The sequence below is a fragment of the Festucalex cinctus genome, chromosome 6, assembly GCF_051991245.1.
Source record: "Festucalex cinctus isolate MCC-2025b chromosome 6, RoL_Fcin_1.0, whole genome shotgun sequence".
NCBI lineage: Eukaryota > Metazoa > Chordata > Actinopteri > Syngnathiformes > Syngnathidae > Festucalex > Festucalex cinctus.
The window spans coordinates 15,462,904-15,483,732 of record NC_135416.1 but is presented as its reverse complement, the minus strand read 5'-3'; the positions used below and the strand labels follow the sequence as shown (position 1 = coordinate 15,483,732).

The following is a 20,829-nucleotide window of genomic DNA, read 5'->3' as shown; positions in this document are numbered from 1 at the left end:
AGCGTGACATTTTTAACAACTGTCATTTTATTACACCACCAAACATAGGTAAGCAGTACATAAAAACACTCGAAGCAAACATCAGTAATCAAATAAAGAGGTAGAAATAAATATATAAAGACTGAGTGCATGTTAATCATGCATATACATTAGTAAGTACATACGTAACTTAAATTTCTATGGGCTATAATGGCCACTAAGCTATTTCAATGTGTATAGGTTGTTTCTGCGGGTGATAAAGATTTGTCATGCTGTGAAACTATTAGTTAGAACCCTTCCAAAACGTTCAGTAAATTTCTTCCTGTTCTTCACTGTTGTTCCGACATTCAGCAAGTCTATAATGTCTGTGTTGCCCATCCGGGACCAGTCTGTCTCTTGACCGGATTGACAACACAGCAGGGAAGGGAGATGTGGTGTTGCTTTCACCTAGTAAACAAAGAGCAAAGGATGGCATGTTCGTGATAAAACTGAACAGTTATGAATACGTTTATATTGTGGCATATTTCATCCAAAGTGTCAAAATCACATTCTAAAATCGACTACTAAAATGGCTAACACAGACAGGTTGGTGTATAACAGCTGATATTTTAATTAGCAAAGTAAAATTGTTGGCTATATACTTATCTGCTTGCCAGCTCTCTTTTCAAACAGGATCTAAAGGAGATGGCTCGCTCCATTGCTTTATATCCCTGAGAATTTGATGTCATGACGTGACAGAAAAGGGAAATGCAGGGAGATGAACGAGCAGGGAAAAATATGTTTGGAGCAGTATAAAAGAGATGAAAGCAAGTGGGGAATGAATTAAACATTGTTAGCATTATAACAAGCATTTTTGGAAGGTCAACAAAGAAAGCCAGATGCATGCCAATTGTCGGAGAGGAGGGAAAAGACATAGAAGAAGTGTTTAGTTATTAAAGAAGTGACGTCAAGCAACTTACTGGGTCACAAAATAATAATAATAATAATAATAATAATAATAATAATAATAATAATAATAATAATATCTAACGTTAGCTTAATTTCATTGAACAATGTTGACAGTCAACTGTGTCGACGTATCACAAAACTCCACTAGATGGCAGTGTATTTGCTCTCTAAGCCGCTTGGTGCAGTGACATGAGGTGGTTTCCATTTTTCTTGGGAGTTTTTTCACCACTTCAAATAATTAGGTGGAGCTGATAGCTGCCTTTTTTCCCCTCCTAGCTGTCATAGATGGCAAAGATCAAACATCTGGGAAAAAATCTCCACAGCTTTCACTATACAATGGTGAAAGGAACAGCAATTCTTTTGACAAGAATCAGTTCATTAAAATGTTTCATTCAAAATATTTGTTGACTGAACCATACAGTGCTTCGTCATTTCATTCATGATGCATGAAAAACAAGTTATTGTGCAGGAAGACACTTAAATCATGCGCCTGCTCTCGTATCGATAGAAAGATGTACTTCCTCACCCTGGCGCCCCGGTGCAGCCTGTCCTTCATGATGCCAATGAATTCTTTGTAAGAGAGCTGGTCATCGTGATCCACGTCAAAGATTTTGAAGATAGTGTTGACCAAGTGACGTGTCAACTTGAGGCCAGTGGCCACATATACTGCCCTTGCAAACTCATCTGGCAGGAGACAAAGACAAATAGTGTGTTTCCCTGCACACAGAAAAAGGGGAGTACATGTACCTATAACTTCTACAGCTCTGTCCCAACCTTGTCCAATGGAACGAGAAGCAAAATTGTACATCTGCATGGCAATGGCAAAGTCTTCAAGGTTGTTGAGAAATTGGAAGAAGGAGCGGAACTCATCAAAGGTGATTCCCTTAAACAGCAACGACAACAACAAACACACATTAAGACTCTTTGAGGCACATCACCTGAGTGACGTTATCTATTTATAAAAAAAAAATAAAAAAAATAAAAAAGTTTAAAAAAAATAAAAATAAAAAAACAGCAAAACAAAATGTGTAGAATGAGCCATTCATGGCAATAATAATAATAATAATAATAATAGTCTCCGGTTCGAGTCCAGGCTCGGACCTTCCTGGGTGGAGTTTGCATGTTCTCCCCGTGCCCGCGTGGGTCTTCTCCGGGTACTCCGGTCTCCTCCCACATTCCAAAGACATGCATGGCAGGTTAATTGGGCGCGCCGAATTGTCCCTAGGTGTGCTCGTTTGTGTGGATGGTTGTTCGTCTCTGTGTGCCCTGCGATTGGTTGGCAACCAGTCCAGGGTGTCCCCCGCCTACTGCCCAGATCCAGCTGAGATAGGCGCCAGCAGCCCCCGCGACCCTTGTGAGGAATAAGCGGTCAAGAAAATGGATGGATGGATGGATAATAATAATAATAATAATAATAATAATAATGTAAAAATATATATATATTTATTATGTGACTGGCTGGTGGTAACCCTGCTTTCACATTGTAAATGGGAGGTTTATTGGGAAATTAATTAGCATATGACAATGTCAATCAATCAATTTCTGACATTCTGTAAATAAAGAGACATATACAGATACACTAATAGATGTATACAGTTGATCAGCATTTGCCCATGCATGTGCGTGTGTGCGCGTGTGTGGTCGAGCGAGGCAGTGGAGCGTTGAAGTGTGGAGAGTGACAACAGCTGCAGGAAGAAATGGTGGTGGGAAATTTCAGGTGCTATTCATGGCTGGGAGGCAGCAGCACTCACAGAGGAAGAATAAATCAAACAGATGCGTGAGGGAATGGAAGAAGTGCTGCTGCTGGCTACAGATAAAATGTCAAGCCAAAACATCACTTGAAATTTGTGTAGCAAAAATTTGCGGTTACAAATGAGTGGATATCATTTGTTTTTCTTTTTCTAAAATCCCTATGTTTTTTTATCTTGTCAATGACAATTTTTAGCAATTTAATTTTAAACATCAACATGCCACATCTACTCTGTGGGACTAGTATGTGTTTTGGCAAGTATGGCTCCTTCGCCAACTTTTATCAGATGAAAAAAATTTATTCATTTAAGTATTTAGTTCACATGAAGGTTTTGGGGGTTTGTTTCCCCCCAAATGGACAACAGACCAAGAAGTCTATTGGGATAGTGTACAAAAAGTACCTTTTCGTCAGGTATACTATGTCTGACATTTTCCAGGTAGGCACCAATATTCTCCACATTAGTGAAACGCAAGAGGATCTTGGCAAAGTCCTCTTCACTGATGGTGGCCATTCCTTTAGAATAGGTCAGAAATTCAATCTCCAGCACCTCAGTCTGGAGGTTGTCCATGAACCTGAGTATATAAAACAAAGAATTCATTTGAAATTGGGTAAAAAGGAAAAAGAAAAAACACCTCTAAAATAAGGGTGCATTGAGTCATCACAGGCGTTTGTGCAAGCTACAGAATAATACCTATAAAAGTCATCAAAATTGAGCTCAGCCTTCCCTTTCTTCCCAAAGAAATGGACCAGCAGGGTGGTATCAATCGTTAGACTCTCATCTGCACGCTAAAATCAAAAGCAAAGGACACAAAAAGGGAAAGAAATAAGATCAGTGAGAGCCCATTCAACAAGAAGGTGCAACATTTTTTTTCTTCAGAAAACACCGTCCGTTTCTCAATACCAAAGAAGGGAGCCAATACAGTCTATATGAAAGCACATTGAAATAGCTAATAATCTGAAGTGGACACTATTAGAAGTAAAATTTGATCAGCTCACAGATTAAAAAGACCACGCATACAAATACACAACAATGTATATTGAGAAACTGAATGAGTAGGACGAGACCATTATTAATCCAACAATGCAAACACACAGTCAAGCTATTTGGTGTATGCAGATCATAGCAATCAATCAAACTAATCAAAAACAGTCAGCAGCTACCATGACACCAATTCACCAGCCCAGGTTGCATTCATGTTGTTGTTTTTCTAGAAGTTTTACACATATATCAAGTTATCCAATTCATCCTTGAAATAACAGTTTCAACATCTGACAGCGGTCTTGGCGAACTTAGTTTGTACATTATTTGAGACACGTATCATCATCATTACCACTAGAAACCAAGTGAAGATAAAAAAATGCACACTTGAAGACATCCTCTGAGCCTTCCAACTATTATTTCTTGCTAGTAGAGCTAAACACTGTTCTAATAATCTAAATCATGTAGCCCAGACTGGTGACTTTTGTTGTTACAGCAGAAAACCGACTTTTGCAAATAGCACTTACATTAAAGCACATAACTGATACAGCTGAAACTGTCATGCTCATTGTCACCAAACATGCCGGAAGTAGAATCAGAATAGAAAGGAAGAAGATGTAAAAGAAGAAGAGGCAGAAGGAAAGACTGACGTTGAGACAGATGAAGTGGTTGGTGTAGATGCAATCAAGCTAGCACATCCATGCATTTTGCTGCAAATGCCAAACAAACAGATTCACACCATTAACAGCACAGCATAAAAAGCACACATGCAGAGCATGTGAGATGATTCCACCTTTTTTCTTTCATTTGATTCTCTCATAGTTGCGTCCGTCCAGTTAGGCAAGTAGCCCTACATTCAGTTATTATTAGAGCCAACTCCATGCTATTTGTTATATTTACACAATATAATCTGTTAATTATCATGCTTTTAAACACTTATAAAAGCTCTACAGGGAAGAGAAAAAACAATTACGATTTGTGAAGGTTTCTTTTGAAGTGACTAAATGTGGGGGATATTTCAGTATTGGCATGAATAGAAATGGGACATTGGGCTTTTGATCGGTTCCAATAAAAAGTCATCCAGCATCAAGGCAGAAAAGGGGGAAGTGGATAATACTAAATCACAGCCATGCCCATCACTGCCAAACCATGTTTTTGATGGCCATGCTACTGTATGCAGAGATGATGCTGGATCAAATCTCATGTTTGCCAAAGATGGAGGAGCAATTTTTGCCATTATCATAAACATTTGCACCAAAACGTTAAATGGGGTTCTACCTCAAGATTAAAATCCTAAAACCCAAAGCAGGACAAAGATGAAAAAGTCAAAAAGGGCAAATATTTTTGCCTCTTTAAGGACACATGAATTAAGATTACATTTTGCATGATTTAGATTGTTTCAAAAGGAGGAATATTCAAAAAATAATAAGGTACTAGAAATTAAATATTGTTGGGTATAATATTTGGAACAAGAGCTGAGAAACCACTGAATTAATTTCAGAATTAGGGTTTGGCCTCTTAACCATAACTCTTTATTCTTCATTTTATCAAGACGTGTTGAACTTTACCTCTGACCTCACAGATGTTCTCAGACCCACTCCAATACCTTATATAATGTTTTGTTTTGTTTTTCCTGAATAGTGGAAGCTTGTATAGCTTCAAAAAACGAGTAACCTACATATTTCCTTCAATATGCACTTCATGTAATGGCCAAGTGTCCCAAAACATTTGTGAATGTTATGTAGTTTGGAACATGACTCAAAATACAATGCAGGAAATAATTAGAATGAAAGTAAGTTTAAAAAAAAAAAAAAAAAAAAAAAACACCAGTTTTTGTGTTATTCACTTTGCAGTCTGGACACAGACACAGGACGTTCCTCTATATGAAGAACGCAGAATACGGTCTTGTGAACACGTCAAGCATACTGTTTCAAAGAACGTACGCGTAAATGTTCTTCCTAAGCTCTGACCATGGTCGCCAGCTAGTTGCAGATCTTATAAACAACCATTCACTCTTAATTTAACCTAAAAAAAAATGTTTTGGGAATGTGGGAAACTGGAGTACCCAGAGAAAACCTAGGATTGGGCAGAACAAACTCAACAAAGGAAGGTGGTAGCCTCGATTTGAACCCCCAAACTCAGAACTGTGAGGCAGATGGAGTAACCACTCATGCCATGTGCCGGCCATCATAGTATAAATATTGACCTCTTAACTAAACCTGCGGCAATGCCAACAGATACAGATATAATGCCAATGTGACCATAACAAAGTTATCATTCCTGAAGTGTGGCGGTGCCATTGTGAGCTCAACCACCACCATGATGACAACATAATTACTCTGCTCACAGGCAGCTGTGTGTGTGTTACAAAACACTTTTGATCATTTATGGCAAACGTAAAAACAGTAATTACTGATGTCATCCTTCGAACTCTTGATTTATAACTCAGAGATACCAGGTCTTTGTCAGTCTTTAGTCCGCCCGTCAGTTAGCAACACTTTCCACAGACACAAGCTACTCCACGTTTTCCTTCCCATGACCTGCTCTTTTCTCCCTTGTCTCTCACCTGTCATTCCTTTTTACCTCTTATTTTCCTCTCATACTGCATGTTCTCAGTTTACCCTTATTTCCTTTCGCCTCATATTGACTGGCAGTGCCTCCTCCTCTAGTTGTCAATAAGCGCCTCTTTTGCCACACAAAAGCAAAGAGCTTGACTAATCTGTTGAGTAAACACATCCTTCTTTAAATACAACCTGTTTCTTTCTTTTGCACTCAAAGTGCTTCCCGAGGCTCCCTTCTACCCACCCACTTTGTACTTCAACATTTGTTGTCCGCTGACCTCTGGCCGCCAATTGAGCCTGCCCTCACCTTTTTGGTGATTTTATCTCTTCCGCTTTTGCTCGATTTATCTGATCAACTAGTTCTTATCTCAAGTGTATTCTATCAATTCGGTGCATTCCGGTTTCCACAATTGAGTCTACCTTTTGCGTATGTTTGCATAATGTATTCATGTTCTAGCGTCAAACAATTTGAATTTGGCAGATGTTTTCCATTGTGTTTATTGCTTTGTTTTTTCTTGTCATTTTGCCTGGTCCTGTGTGCACGCTGTCCATCTGACATCCCGGCAGATGAAAGGCTCCTGAGTAAATACAAGGTCAGACCCAATACACTTCACTGTCATTACCTTCACCTAAGCTTCCGCTGCCACGGCAGCGCCACAGCACAAAGCTTGTCATTAGACAGCTAGCCATAGCCAGTGTGCTATGTTTTAGCTGTTTGTAATCATTAGCGACACCTCCAAGATGCGTTTCAGGTGCTTTTTTTTTTTTTGCACAGATTGCTGCCTTACAAACTATTTCATGTAGTTTTCCAACCACCGTGTGCTCAGTGATTTCCATATCTATAAATGGTAGAGATTGTTATTAGGCAGAATTATGATCATTCACCAATTCAGTGTCATCAGTGTCTACACTTGGAAAATTGTAATATGAAAACTCCTGTACATTTCATTTCATTCATTTAAATATGATGAAAGATGAAGACAGTACATCACCTTTTTTAAATGCGATAATATTTAACAGTTTTTCAAATCAACATATTCTAATGTACAAACATTTCTGAGGTTAGAACTTTGAATTCTAAACTTTTCTTCTATTTACTACATACTATATAAGGTTAAACTTGCTGTAAATGATGAATGGTTTGACAACGCTGGCCACAAAACTACACATATTGAAACATAAAGATAGTAATAAATAAATAAATAAATAAATAAATAAATAAATAAATAAATAAGCCAAGAGATTGGGTATTAGACAAACACTACATTATACTGTGTCACTTAATATTATTTGCCAATCATGTCACACCAGCACAGTACAGGTTTAGAAATAATAAGAACAAACACATCGAGAATAAATGTACTATATCCATAAGAACTCTTTAAAGTATTTCTAAAAAATAAATACATTAAATTAGGTGAATAAAAGGGAATACAAGTTGAAGTTTATGTACTGTAATGAGTGCATAAACTTCAAGAAAAAAATATGAAGTCTAAGGAAATGAAAACGTGGAAAACAAGGGGGAGTCTGGGAACAACATGGTGGCATATCTCAACTAATGTTAAGTAAAAAAACAAAAACAAAAAAAAAAACAAATGAATAAAGACATTTGAGACACATCTTGACTAAAGCCAACATAAAAGCCCTTGCAGTTTGATAATGCAACTTGACAAATGCGTAATATTTATGCTTTTTTGTTTGTTGTTGTTTTAAGGGAAATCGTGGAAATAGTCTCTTTGTCTTCATGCATTTAGGTCTTTGGATGATAAGGACACAAAAAAAACAACAACAAAAAACGGGTAAATGTTAAACACAGTGGGAATGACAGGATAGAGGACAGTCGGGTCTGTATACCTCCGCCAGGTCAGAAAAGAGGATTTGGCTGGCGCCTCGCCTTAGAACGTCCCAGTAACTCCGTGCCACAAACTCTTGACTGTCTTTTTTAAGCACCTGTAGGGGTGGTCAAGGGGGGCCAAGGTCAGTTCACTTCTAACACCGCCACTTCAGGAAGTAGCTTCTGCATTTTACCCATCATCAAATCATATTAATACAATGTGGGGTGTTTCCCCCCACAGATTCAGATTCTTGGGGCTTGTGTGTTTTTGCTTTTTAACATAAATATTTGGCACCTGCTGGCCATAGCACATTTACTAATTGTAGTTTTTTTTCCCAACCACATACAGAAGCAAAATGCGGTAAGAATAATGGAAATGTTCTGACTAAAAGCATGACTTGTGTCATTGACCCTGAGAAAAAGCTAGTTGTACTGAAGTGGGCTTCCTCGAAAAAGTGGAGTTATAGTTCTGACCACCTACCTCTCACGAGGAACACTACTGAAGCCTTTTTTCATGAACATGCGCTGCTGCTAACTAGCGTCATTGAGACAAAATATCTATCCACCACAGCACTTCACACAGATCTCACTACTTAGGGAATCCTCAAACAGCAATGTTTTTTGTACTGGTTGAATTATCCCTATGTAAAGGCGTTTAATATGCCACCAACAAGTACAGTTTTAGAGCGATTAATTATTTTAATCTGGAGAATTTCACCCTTCAATCGTCTGAAACCGTCTAAGGTGAGCAAAAAGAACACTACGGGGGTATGTTTTTGGATACATACGCTGTTCATGGGGGCAACCTGATATCCATACAGCTGCATACTCTACCACACAGAGAAGAGGCATGAGGGAGAGAGAGAGGACGGCAGAGCATGCAGTCAGAGAGGAAGGAGGAGAGAAGATAAAAGACATGTTAGTACATGCAAGGAGAGAGGTTGTGGATACACTCCGCATAGGGAGGGACATGTCATTTCCAATGCCTCTCTGATTATATCTTAGAGCAACACATTTCACAAAACATTTAAAATGGGCATCTAAATATGATCTTAGCTGTGTACTAAATTCAAAGTATATACAAGATGTATTTAAAAAAAAAACATATGTAATATGGAGGGCTTGACATCAACTCCCACTTTGGCTAGTACTATAGTTAAAAAACAAAAACAATAACTTGCTCATATCTCAACCAATTTTCATGGAGTTTACTTATTTGGCAACTTAAAAGATCTGCTAATACAGAACACTTGGAGGGGAAGCCCCAAAATTATTTCCTTACCTACGAAAAGTTATATGCACTCCCCTTGTTGTGGTTTGACATGATGATTGTGCATAGTTTTTGGTTCTATCTTAAAGTTATCTAAACATTTACAACTAAAAATGTTAAAGGCCAGAGTATCAGTATTAGTAGTATATCTAATGAATACAAGAAAATGTTGTTCCTTAGCCTTAATCACAGAAGCATGGAATAAGACAAATTATAGAAGAGTATATCCATTTGATACAGTACAGTTGGGATGTCACCATCATGGTACAACAAAAACTTGTAAGGCAGCATGCAATCAGTCGTGGTTAGATGACGGGTTATTATCCTATTATCTCCTAAGATGACAATAAACTGTGATTTAATGATCCATCATTTTAAATGCATCCACACAGTTTGGCATAGCAATTCAGTAACCTCAAATGCACAACACCACAGCAACTGTTGCATCACAATACCTTTGTGAATGATTTAAAATGATCAGAGCCTATAATTTATACTGTTAGGATTTATCAATATTATTACTACTAGTATCAATAATACAATGGATCAGTGGAATCAGTTTCAAGTCTACATGGACGATCCATAATCGTCACACCGTCGATTATATTCAGGACAATTGGGAAAATGTGTTGTTGTTATATATATATACTATTATACCGTATGGATCCTTGATTCTGATTACCAACTCACTTACCAACTGTGCTGACTTCTCAGCATCCCCTTTCCTCCCCTTCTTCTCATTTTTCTTCCGGAAGATCTCCTGAAGCTGCAAAGGGGTCAAGAATAAAGATATTTATGACATGAAATGTTTTTTTTCACTGTGATCAAATATAAAGCACACAGTATTGGTACTCATCCACTTGATTTGTGCAAACCCAAGTGATTAAACCAAAAATACATTTATTACAGAACCTTAAGACAAAACCTCATCATTAATCTAAAAGATAAATCTGACATCAGAATGAAAATTATCTCATGGATGATTGGTTCACTCTTCCTATTAGCGACTTACCACCAAGAACTCCCTCTTGTCCACCATCTGGTTGCCGTCTGCATCAAACATATTGAAGGCAATCTTAAAACCAGCATGGGGCTCTGCAGCAGAGAAGAACACACATGGTGAGAGTTATCAAGAGAGTCTGTTAACGGTAATTATAAATAACCAAATAGCATACAGTCATGACAATGGGCAGATACAGTATTCCTTCAATTCATTATCTTAACCTATAGTATAGAGCTTGAGTGGAGTGGATTGTTTTTGGTCCTCATCACATGAGCTTTCACAAAAAAACAAAAAAACAAAAAAACAAAAAAAACCTTTCCATGTATGGAGTGCAATCTGTACCAATACAGTATATAAAGTATTGCATTTCACAATAATACTAAACTATATTTTTAATTTCATAATACAGTAAGTCATTCAGTCCCAGCCATTTTCACTGAAGCAATCCCCTTCACTCCCGACTGTTTTACTGTATTTTGACTGATTTTGCAAGGCCCACGGAATATTGTGTTCTATTGCTATAAAAAAAAAACATGGAACAACATTAGAGTCTCTTCAAACAGTTTGTTTTCATCATAGCCCTGGTTGATCTCTTATACTCTGCTGCCACCTGCTAGACATTTTTGTAATTACTATAATTTTTCACCTGTTCTCTATAGGCTGCATCAAAGCATTCTGTATTTTCTATCAAAAAAAAAACAAAAAACAAAAAAAAAAAAAAAAACAAAAAAAAAATGTATAAATACCGCAATTTCTGGACTATAAGCCGCGACTTTTTTCGCACGCTTTCAAACCTGCGGCTTGTACAAAGATGCGGCTAATATATGCATTTTTTTTCTGACGGCCGCCAGGAGTGCTCAAGCAGAAAAGGTAAGAGTGAGACAGGTGGAATATATGTGTCGAGGAAGATGAAGTTTAACGTAACTTCGTGCTTTGTGCATGAATAAAATTAGCATGAACAGACCCACATCATGGAAAATACAAGAAGTCTCAGTCTCAGTGACTTTTACCGGTATGTTATTTTTAACCCTGCTGTGTTACTGCCCCGTCACAGGCACTGTTTGGAAAGAAAAGCTAAGGTATATTATTAAACCTTTGAAAACTCTTTCTGTGTACCATCTTTCTTTGTAAATATCTCATGTTTCAATGTGGGCACATGCGGCTTATAGTCAGGTGCGGCTTATGTATGTACAAAATGATTTTTCCTTTAGAAATGTACTGGGTGCGACTTATAATCAGGTGCGCCTTATAGTATGGAAATTGTGGTATGTCTTTGGGATACTTAATACATTTAAAATAGAACGTATTTATACGTTTTTGGGAGCAAAATGCATGACAGCTTTCACAACAAAAGTTACATTCACGGCTAGTTGAGAATAAAGTGACATCAAGTCTGCCATCGCTGCAAGCTGTACCATACTTAAGCATACATTAGTATATTTCTCAATACATATGTAGTTGGTTGTGGCTGAAAAAGCAATACGTTGAGTCAAAAGCCTCTCATATATCCACACAATAACATTTTATTTCACACCTGTTTCCTCTCTTTGTAATATAACAGATACGGTGGCCAGGTTAATTTGCTTCTTCCTTTACAATCACACCATGTTGCTTGTGGTTTATTGTACCTTTTGTGTGGCATCTGTAAATATTTCTCAATAAGAACCCCAGGGGTCACTGTTTGTCCGTTGCAGTGAGTTGCTATTTGTGCTGGGATCAAATGTTAGCCGGTCAGCCGGTGACTGATTTGCTCATGGTTGTCTTGTTCAGTCACTTTCGGCCACATTAATTGGTTTGCTGCGGGCCATATTGTTTTATTTATAATCATTTGTTTTGGAATGGAATTGTAATACAGTATTTATTTAATATTACGATTCACTTTTCATACCGTTCTTGCTTATGACCATGTCATGGTATGTTGAAAATGTAACTTTAGTGCTGAAATGTAAAATGTAACTTTAGTGCTGAATCTTTGCACTGTATTTACCATGGCAAAGTGAATTTCACTCTGCAGCTACATACCTGGAGGGGACATTGTAACTATGACAATACCTGATGTAATACATTCACCAACTTTGGTCTCCCAAATAAGTATAGCACACAAACAGCAGGATATGGACATACTCACTTGTCAGGATGCAGAGCAGGAACAGGTATTCAGTGTATGAGATGATACCTAGCAACAAGACCACGATGTAGTTAGAGACACAATAACACAATATTTTCATGTATCTTCCTGGAAGTAAACCAATAATCCACTTGGCCACACACTATTTCTAGCAATGTGACAAGGGGCCGCGTATTTGAATAAGCAGGTGAAAAATGTTTCAGGACATGATCTTTTCTTGCTTCGGGCCTATTAACAAACACTCTTTTTTGCTTTCTGATTGTCCAGATTGTTCAGGGTGACTCGCTTGAGTGTTACGGAACATTGCTTTCTCGTGGATGTGGATTTGTGTGTATGTGTGTTGGTGAACATGACACCAGGTAGAACCAGTGACAGGCTTGTGTGTCCTACTTTGTGTAAAGGAGCTGATTTGGAACAGAAGTCCCACCCCATCCCCCTCATGTCATGCACTCAAACCACTGAGTGTGCATTCACCAAATGCAAATCCTGGTTTTAAAGTAGTGCTGATGATGATTCTTAAGATTGAGAACTTTTCTGCAATACCATTATTTTATCAATATCTGTCCCTAAATCTCATCCATTTTTTTTTTCTTCAAGAACATCAAACCCCATTCTTATAATCCAACTACAAAGGAATCTTAATATCACCGATGGAAAAACATGAAACACACACACACAGAGCATTCCATTTAATTTTGTCATTCTCAGAATCTTGTAGCCATTCCAAGGAATTTAGCTGTTCCCGCTCCGCATAGGAATACGTGTCCAGACAAACACAGTTTGTATTGCATACATATCAGGACATTAACTGACATATTGCGAAATTGAATGGGGAAATGCCCACAGATATAAATCTCCTTTTTGAGAGGGGGTTGCTATAATACTAAAAATAATATCTCATTGGTGTTGCATACTTGGAGGTATGTTATACAGTATGAGGAAATGAGAGTAGTGAAGAGAGGAGAGGCAATGTGGTTTATTTTTAGTTTGGTCAGCAGGTTGGTTGGTTGGCTGTCAGCAGAGACAGCATGCCTCCAACCCCGGATTAGAGACACCTACTGTGACTCACAAAAACACACACATTGGCAGGTAAACCCGGAAACTGAGTAAAATATGGAATTTGAGATGCTATTTTCCAAGTGAAGTAAATAATGTGGTAAATAAAACACTGACGCCAAAACAACAATTCATAATCTGTAGTGATCAGTAGACATTGAAACCATTTCACTTACTTAGACAAGGTTACAAATAATAGATTAGGTTTGCAAAGTACCATTTCTGCTTGTAGTCTTTTTGTGTACAGTACATGTGTGTGTTTGAGTGCATATTGTACCTCGTTCTCTCAGGTTACGGAATAGTTTGGAGGATCCTCTCCATACGGGGGGAGTATCTGATAGGATTTTCTCCAGCTCCTGGAAAAAATATGCACCAAATAAAAGTCGCTTGTGAAGATTCTCTTGGAAATGAGCAAATATTATGTTTCATTCACAACAATTTACTGTCTGTTTGAAACATATCACAAATTCATATATAAGAAATATTTTTTGTGCTTGTGGCAAGTCTTCAAATTCTGAATATCATTTTTTTTAGAAGCTAGTGGACACCCTAAATTGAGTTGCGTGATTGCATTTTGAGACAATTGAGTTCACATTGGGTGCATTCTTGGCTGTGACCAGCAGAGGCACTGTTGATTCATTCTTATACTGTTGGAAGTTTAATAACATCCACTCACGCCTCCACTGTGGCACAACCCCTCCATGCAGCATTAATCTGCTCAATGCAAGATGAACAATAAGATAGCTATTGTCAGGGTCCATTAAACTGAATATTGTGAAAAAAATAAGTTAATACAGTAATTGTTAATATTCCTCATAAACAAAATTTTGTCAATGGAAATCAGCACAACTATATATCTCACTACAAACATAATATGAAACGGCCATATTATTATATACAGTGCCAAGTTAAGAAGGAAAGTCAAATTCGAGATATAAACAGATAACCACATGTAGAATACAACAAACGCTGGCAACATGGTGGAAGGAATAAAGAAGCTTTTAGAGTGTGTCCCCCACCTGTTTGGTCAGGGACCTCCAGGGCCTCTTGCCTGCCAGGGAGCCAGACAAAAGAGAGAAAAAGAAGGGAAAGAGGAGAAGAGGGTTTGGGTGGGCTCTGTCAGATAGCATCTGTATTATCTAGAAATGGGTCTTAATGCGCACGGTACAGTCACAACACACAGCACGCACACACATTGTATATACAAACTGTGATCATCACAGGCCCATCTAAAGTGCCCTGTGCTCATCTTTGTAGTAGGTGGAATGTCCCAGTAAAAGCGCAGGCTACTTTTGTTCTGTTTTATACAACAAAGTTCATCTTAATTCAACTTCAAAGTGGGCATTAGAGGATGTCGGCTGCTGAGTGGGTGCGTATGTGTGGCTGTATCATATGTCAGGAGCAGAGCAGATGTAAACACTCATACAGGTGCATCAGGCGCAACAATCTCACACTTAAGAACAAAATAAATGTGTTGTGCGGGGATAAGGGTAGTTTAGATATTTATTAGTTGTAAAAAAGTGTAAATGTGAGCAAATGTTAAATAAAGGAGGTCTGTGTGCATCAGTGTCAACGTGTATATGTGTCTGACTAACAAATAACCTTAGACTAAACAAAAGCTCTGAGGCCATCTGCTTTGAGGTTGCCGCAGCAAATTTGCTTCGAATGGCAGCAGGTCGGCAGAGATGGACAAGACAAGGTCAACCTGATGGAATTTTATACATTAAAACTCAACACAGTGATAGATGTTCATTTCAGTCAACATAATTACCCACATTGGTGGCACAGGCAGGCACTAATAATGGAAATCCGCGTTAATAATAAAAATTAAAAATAAAATAAAAATGTTTTAAAAAATCCCGTTAATTACATACATTTTTTCATTTATTATATATGTTTTTTTCGTTTTGGTATGATTTTTACTTTATTATAAATGCTTTTTAATATCATATGTGTTTTTTTTTCATTTACATTCATTATTTCCATTAAAAGTATGTTTTTTTTTTAAATTTACTTATTACATTATACAGCACAGTATATATATATTTTTTTTTTTTCATTTATTATATATGTTTTTTCGTTTTGGTATGATTTTTAGTTTATTATGAATGCTTTTTCATTCATCATTTATGTTGTTTTTTTTTCATTTACATTTTTTCCACTAAAAAAAGTATTTTTTAAATTACTTGTTATACAGCACAGTATATATTTTCTATCGCTGGAATTCAATGTTGTGAAGCGAAGGGACAGACACCGTTGGAAAGGTCTCGTCGAGTGGATGCCCGTATGTCCTCGGTCGGACGTTGGGTTCAAGAGTTACGGCAAGCGCAAAGGCCAAAAAAGTAAACAAACCAAAAAGCACATAAAAAAAATAACACGCTGCAAAAAAAATCCGCGAAACTGCGATGCTACGAAAGATGAAACCACGATAAACGAGGGACACTGTATATGTATTGAAAGGCGAGGCTCACTCATTTAAATGTATCGCTGAGGGTGCACCGCTCTAATATCTTGAATACAAGTTTAGCAATTTTAACCACTACTACACATGAAATTATAAATATGGTAAAAGTATTGCTGTAAAATACAATTCAAGTGTACTGTATTTGCTGTATTTGTATGGCTTTGTATGTGTGGCTTTTTGTATGGCAACTGCAGTTGCAGTGTTGCACCATTATAGAGGCGCTATATCAACAGCAATGCACTGGAAAGACCTGAAGCAGCAACAGAAGAAAAAACAGCTTTCTTGTTTGTTTGTTTGTTTTTGTTTGTTTGTTTGTTTGTTTGTTTGTTTGTTTGTTTGTTTGTTTGTTTGTTTGTTTGTTTGTTTGTTTGTTTGTTTGTTTGTTTGTTTGTTTGTTTGTTTGTTTTGTTTTTTGTTTTTTAAAGAGACTACATTTTTATGGAAACTATTGACAAAATTTGTATGCATGTGTTGAGCTTAATTTAAAGTTAATTAAACTCATATTCCAAAAAACAAACGTGTGCATACGAACTGACACCAAAACACATTTTATTTTACTCATGGTAGCATGTGCTGAATGATGTCTACAACATCAGTAACAACAGAAGGCCACAACAAATACAGCCAATTTTACTCTGTATGTTATGTGTAGAAAACAATGCTATACATACTCCTCGGTTCACTCATGGTGACTGATTCGATGAAGTTCTGAGGAGTCATGTAGAGCTGCCCTTCATACTCCACAGAGCTAAACATTCGGAAACGATGCTCATGGGACGACATGTGCACATCTCCCTCCTCAAAGTCCATTGGATGTGCCTGTAGAAAAAGATGAAAAAAACAAAAAAACAAACAAAAAACGGTTACACTTGAAAACTGATGCAGTATCTGAAGGTTGAGGATTACTGTTTGATTGTTGTTGATGATTGTTACTAATACTATCCATTTTGTCATTACTTGTCTCCTCAGAATGACTAAAAAAATGAAATAAATTATGAACTACTATACAGTAAATTATGGGGATGTAACGATAATGGCAATATCGTGATATCGCGATATTAAAACTGCCACAATATACCGTTGTCATCATATTAACTCATTCACTGCCTTTGACAAGTATACTTGTCAATTGTATTTTTTAGAGCGGTGCTAAATGGGGGCAAATCTGAGCATGCTCCACTGTAAATATCAAACTTGGAAACAACTTTACTGATGCCCAACCACCGGTAGATGACATCATAGCCCCATTTTATAGGAAATAAACACAGTTTCAGAGTCCATGGGAGAAATGGCTGCATTTTGGCAAACCTACATTTTTCTGCTGTCAATTATAAAAGAACGGGACGGGACAAAAAGTAGGGAGTCTATTCTGTTATTTGGTAGATTCGGTTTATATATAATTATTGAATGGAATATCACGTGAGTATTGGAAATGTAAAAATTTTCTATAATGACTGGCAGTGAATGAGTTTTAAAAGCAGCACATCTGTTAAAAAAACATCAGTTGATTTCCATTTGTGCAGTTCTAGCACCCTCTGGTGGCTAGTTTTTTAGTGCAATTTAATTTTCACAAGGCATGTTTTGGCCCTTATATGTATATAAACCGAGTCAATATGTGGCGATCTCAATGTGGGCTTGCATTGGCAAGTAAGTGCCTCAATATTAAGTGTTATTAGCGATTGTAGGTTGTTTATAAGCATTGCTGAAATGTACAAAAGCACAATATTTGTCTTTTTTCTTATTTATTTATTTTTACAATATTGCGACCTTTTTATGTATCGCCAACCTCCCCACAATATTGTGCTAATTATCATATCGTGACCTTCATATCGTGATAATATCGTATCGTGATGTTTGGATATCATTACATCCCTAGTAAATTATTCATTGTTGACTTGATGTAGAGAGCTCAGCCCCATATACACAAAGCAAGCCTATAAAAAAATGTCTCATCCTTTTTGCTGGATTCTATTTTCTTTTTTTTCACAAATCTTCTTCAAATTACTGTCAGGCCCTTTAGTGCGATTTTTTTTTCAGTATACTTTCAACATGATTGGAATCTCTAAGCAGCCAGTCCATCAACTTGATTAGCTGCAGTGCTACACCACCAGTTGGTGCTGCATGAAGCTTTGTGATTACAAGACAGCTTTCCAAATTTAAACCTGCTTGGCCACAGGGCTCATTGCAGCAAGGTTTCTGCACAGCTCAGCTAACATGCTAATGAGCGTACCGATCCATTCATAAAGCTTTGATGCTGCCTTCACTGAGGGAGCTTAAATATGAGATGAGGTTTCTGCTCCTTTGCAAAGAGAACCGTGTGAAGGCTGTGGTTTTGATTCTCACTAAGGAATAAAGTTAAAAAAAAAAAAAAAGTGTTATAGAGGCAGTTAGCTTCGAATGCAATACCTGCTAGATAAGTAACAATGTAAAAATTAATTAGTTGTTTTAAAATAAACATTAAGTGATGTAATGTGCTTGTGTATAGTCAAAAATAACCTTACTACAGTATTGCTTAGTCTTTCTTCTCTGACCATACAACAGATGGTGCTTTCCCTTTAGAGTGATTCTGAAACATTTTACACCAAGTACCACCTAAAAAAATAATTTGCCCTCCAAGAACACCAGCAGCATAATAGGTAGGGCAGGGTGTGCCCCAAAAAAAAAAATAATAATAATAATCAATTCTCAGAATCGTGATTCTCATTTAGTACGATTCAGAATGGATTTTAAATGTGCTAAAATCGAATAAATTAAATAAATATATATTATTTTATACTGTCTTGCCCTTGTTTGTGTCCTGTGAACGCTGTTCATGTTGTACCCGATTTGGGCACTTAAGGGCAGTGTGGTTTCATGCGTTCTGATACACAGTTAAGTTGTGTAGAAGAAGAGAGTAGAAGGAAAAAGTCACGATCAAGTTGTAGTATGCCAATAAAAGTTGATTTTTTTTAAAAAAAATTTGCAGCGTAGGAAGAGCATATGCCGGTGAGTAATGTTAAAATACTTCTCTGTATACATTCCTGAAGCGTTTTGTATGAATCGCCGTTCTTTTGAGAGGTAAAAGTGCCGCGAGTAGGGCGCTAATTAGCATTAGCGTGTCAGACTTTGGACTCTTCATCATGCAGTCAATCACAGGGCACAGGCAAAACAAAACAACCATTCACCCTCACATTCAAACACCTATTGACAATTTAGCGCAGTGATTCCCAATTTGGCAAACTCGGTCCTCGAGGGCAGGAGTCCTGAAGGTTTTAGAGGTTTCCTCTTCTAACATAAGCTGATTCCAATCATCAGGATCATTATTAGGATTATGCAGAGCTTGCTGATGAGCTGATCATATATCATTTGTGTTGGAGAAGGGAAACATCACAAATCTGCAGGACTCCGGTCCTCGAGGACCGGGTTTGCCGACTCCTGATCTATGCCAACGACGTATATTGACAGGGGGAACAATTACATGCTCTTCCACTAGATGGCAGAAGATATATAACTTATGTATCCACTTTTTGGGACATTTTTGTTTGGTGAAGTACACAGAGATTGTTTTCTACTGTAAAATATGTGCTGATGTTTAATGAACCTAATAAACCAACCTTGCATGTTTTTTTGGAATGTGAGAGGAAACCAAAGTACCAAGAGGAGACCCAGCAAGCACAGGATGAACATGAAAACTCCAGGATAGCTGTAGCTGAGGCAGACCTTTAATCACTCATTCGCCGAGCCAACGCTGTACACCTGCTTCTCAAATTTCAATTCAAAGCTTTGTTGCTGTGACTGCTCATGTTGACATTTCAGCACCAGCTGGAACGGAGAGCGCCATCGCTGCATGTGCGCGCGCACATCGCCCAGCTGCCAAATAGTGAGCAGTCGTTTTCGGAACAAACAAACATTATATTTTATACGGCCAACATGAAAACATAACGACTTCACTATGAACATATTCTTACATTTGTGAGAGGCGGTGTGTAAATAGTCGAGGATTTCTTTCACAAAGGATGAAATAAACACAAGGCCCTGGTGGCCAAACACGACCAAGCATCTAAATTAGTAGCGACGTCTAATGAAGTCGCATAGCCGTGATGTTGCTTTAGTACCGCCCCGGTTAGCCACCCACCTTCTCTTTGGCTTCAACGGCTGGGATGGATGGCAGCAAACCGTGGATGCTGCGAGTCCCCATCGTCCTCCTCCAGCTTCTGCGGTTAGTCATGTCCTCGTACAAGTAAAGTGCCACTGCGCCTCCCGTCGCCAGACAAAGCCCGAAAGTGAGACACTTCCGCGCTTTTGAGGCCGTCTGACGCCCGGACAGCTCGTTTCTCGACACCGAGCACAGGCTAAGCTTAACGGCCAGCGAAGCCGCTCTGCGGAAGGCGGCCATTGTTGCTGTTTGTGTTGTGATGCCGCTTGGTGTGGTCAGAACTTTGAGGACAGCTTGGAGCTATCACGTGACTTGGACTATCGCGAGAAGTGCTGTATAATAATGTGAATATTAACGTGCGTTTAGAAAACAGTTGATTACGACCGACCAATAACCATGTTTATTTGTTTGAGTCAACGTGTCTGTGTTTATGCCATTAATAATATTTGGCAGATTCATTAATTAACATATGGGATGTGGCCAAATGTTATAGTGAGTCAGTGGTGAGGTGTCAGGGCCAGCAGAAGCTGGGCTTAACACTATCAGAAACACTGAGCTACATTTACAACCTAAATTCTAATACGTTTTCCCTGGAATTATATTAATTTATTCATAACACTGTAATTTCTTAGTTTCTCTTGGCTTGACTGCCAACGACAAGCCAAAATTTGCCATCGTTGCTACAGTGGCATCATGACTTATTTGTAATAGAATGTTATTAT

At 37.9% G+C, this 20,829-nt stretch overlaps 1 protein-coding gene across 4 annotated transcripts; it reads right to left on the bottom strand.

Annotated features, from left to right (window-relative positions):
* Positions 1-4: 4 nt before the first annotated feature.
* Positions 5-20,416, bottom strand: micu3a (mitochondrial calcium uptake family, member 3a). Of its 4 annotated transcripts, XM_077523875.1 has the most exons (16): positions 20,087-20,415; positions 16,644-16,791; positions 14,528-14,559; positions 13,786-13,864; positions 12,453-12,500; positions 10,334-10,416; positions 10,016-10,087; positions 8,840-8,881; positions 8,072-8,167; positions 4,935-4,949; positions 3,369-3,463; positions 3,078-3,249; positions 1,702-1,810; positions 1,454-1,611; positions 625-689; positions 5-429 (listed from the first exon to the last, which is right to left on the bottom strand). In XM_077523875.1, the coding sequence occupies exons 1-16, from the start codon at positions 20,345-20,347 to the stop codon at positions 423-425; spliced, it is 1,482 nt and encodes a 493-aa protein (XP_077380001.1). In that variant the 5' UTR covers positions 20,348-20,415; the 3' UTR covers positions 5-422. The 4 variants fall into 4 exon arrangements, with proteins under 4 accessions (XP_077380001.1, XP_077380003.1, XP_077380004.1 ...); XM_077523877.1 differs by lacking the exons at positions 5-429; positions 4,935-4,949 and having other exon boundaries at positions 621-689; XM_077523878.1 differs by lacking the exons at positions 5-429; positions 4,935-4,949; positions 8,840-8,881 and having other exon boundaries at positions 621-689; positions 20,087-20,416.
* Positions 20,417-20,829: the final 413 nt, after the last annotated feature.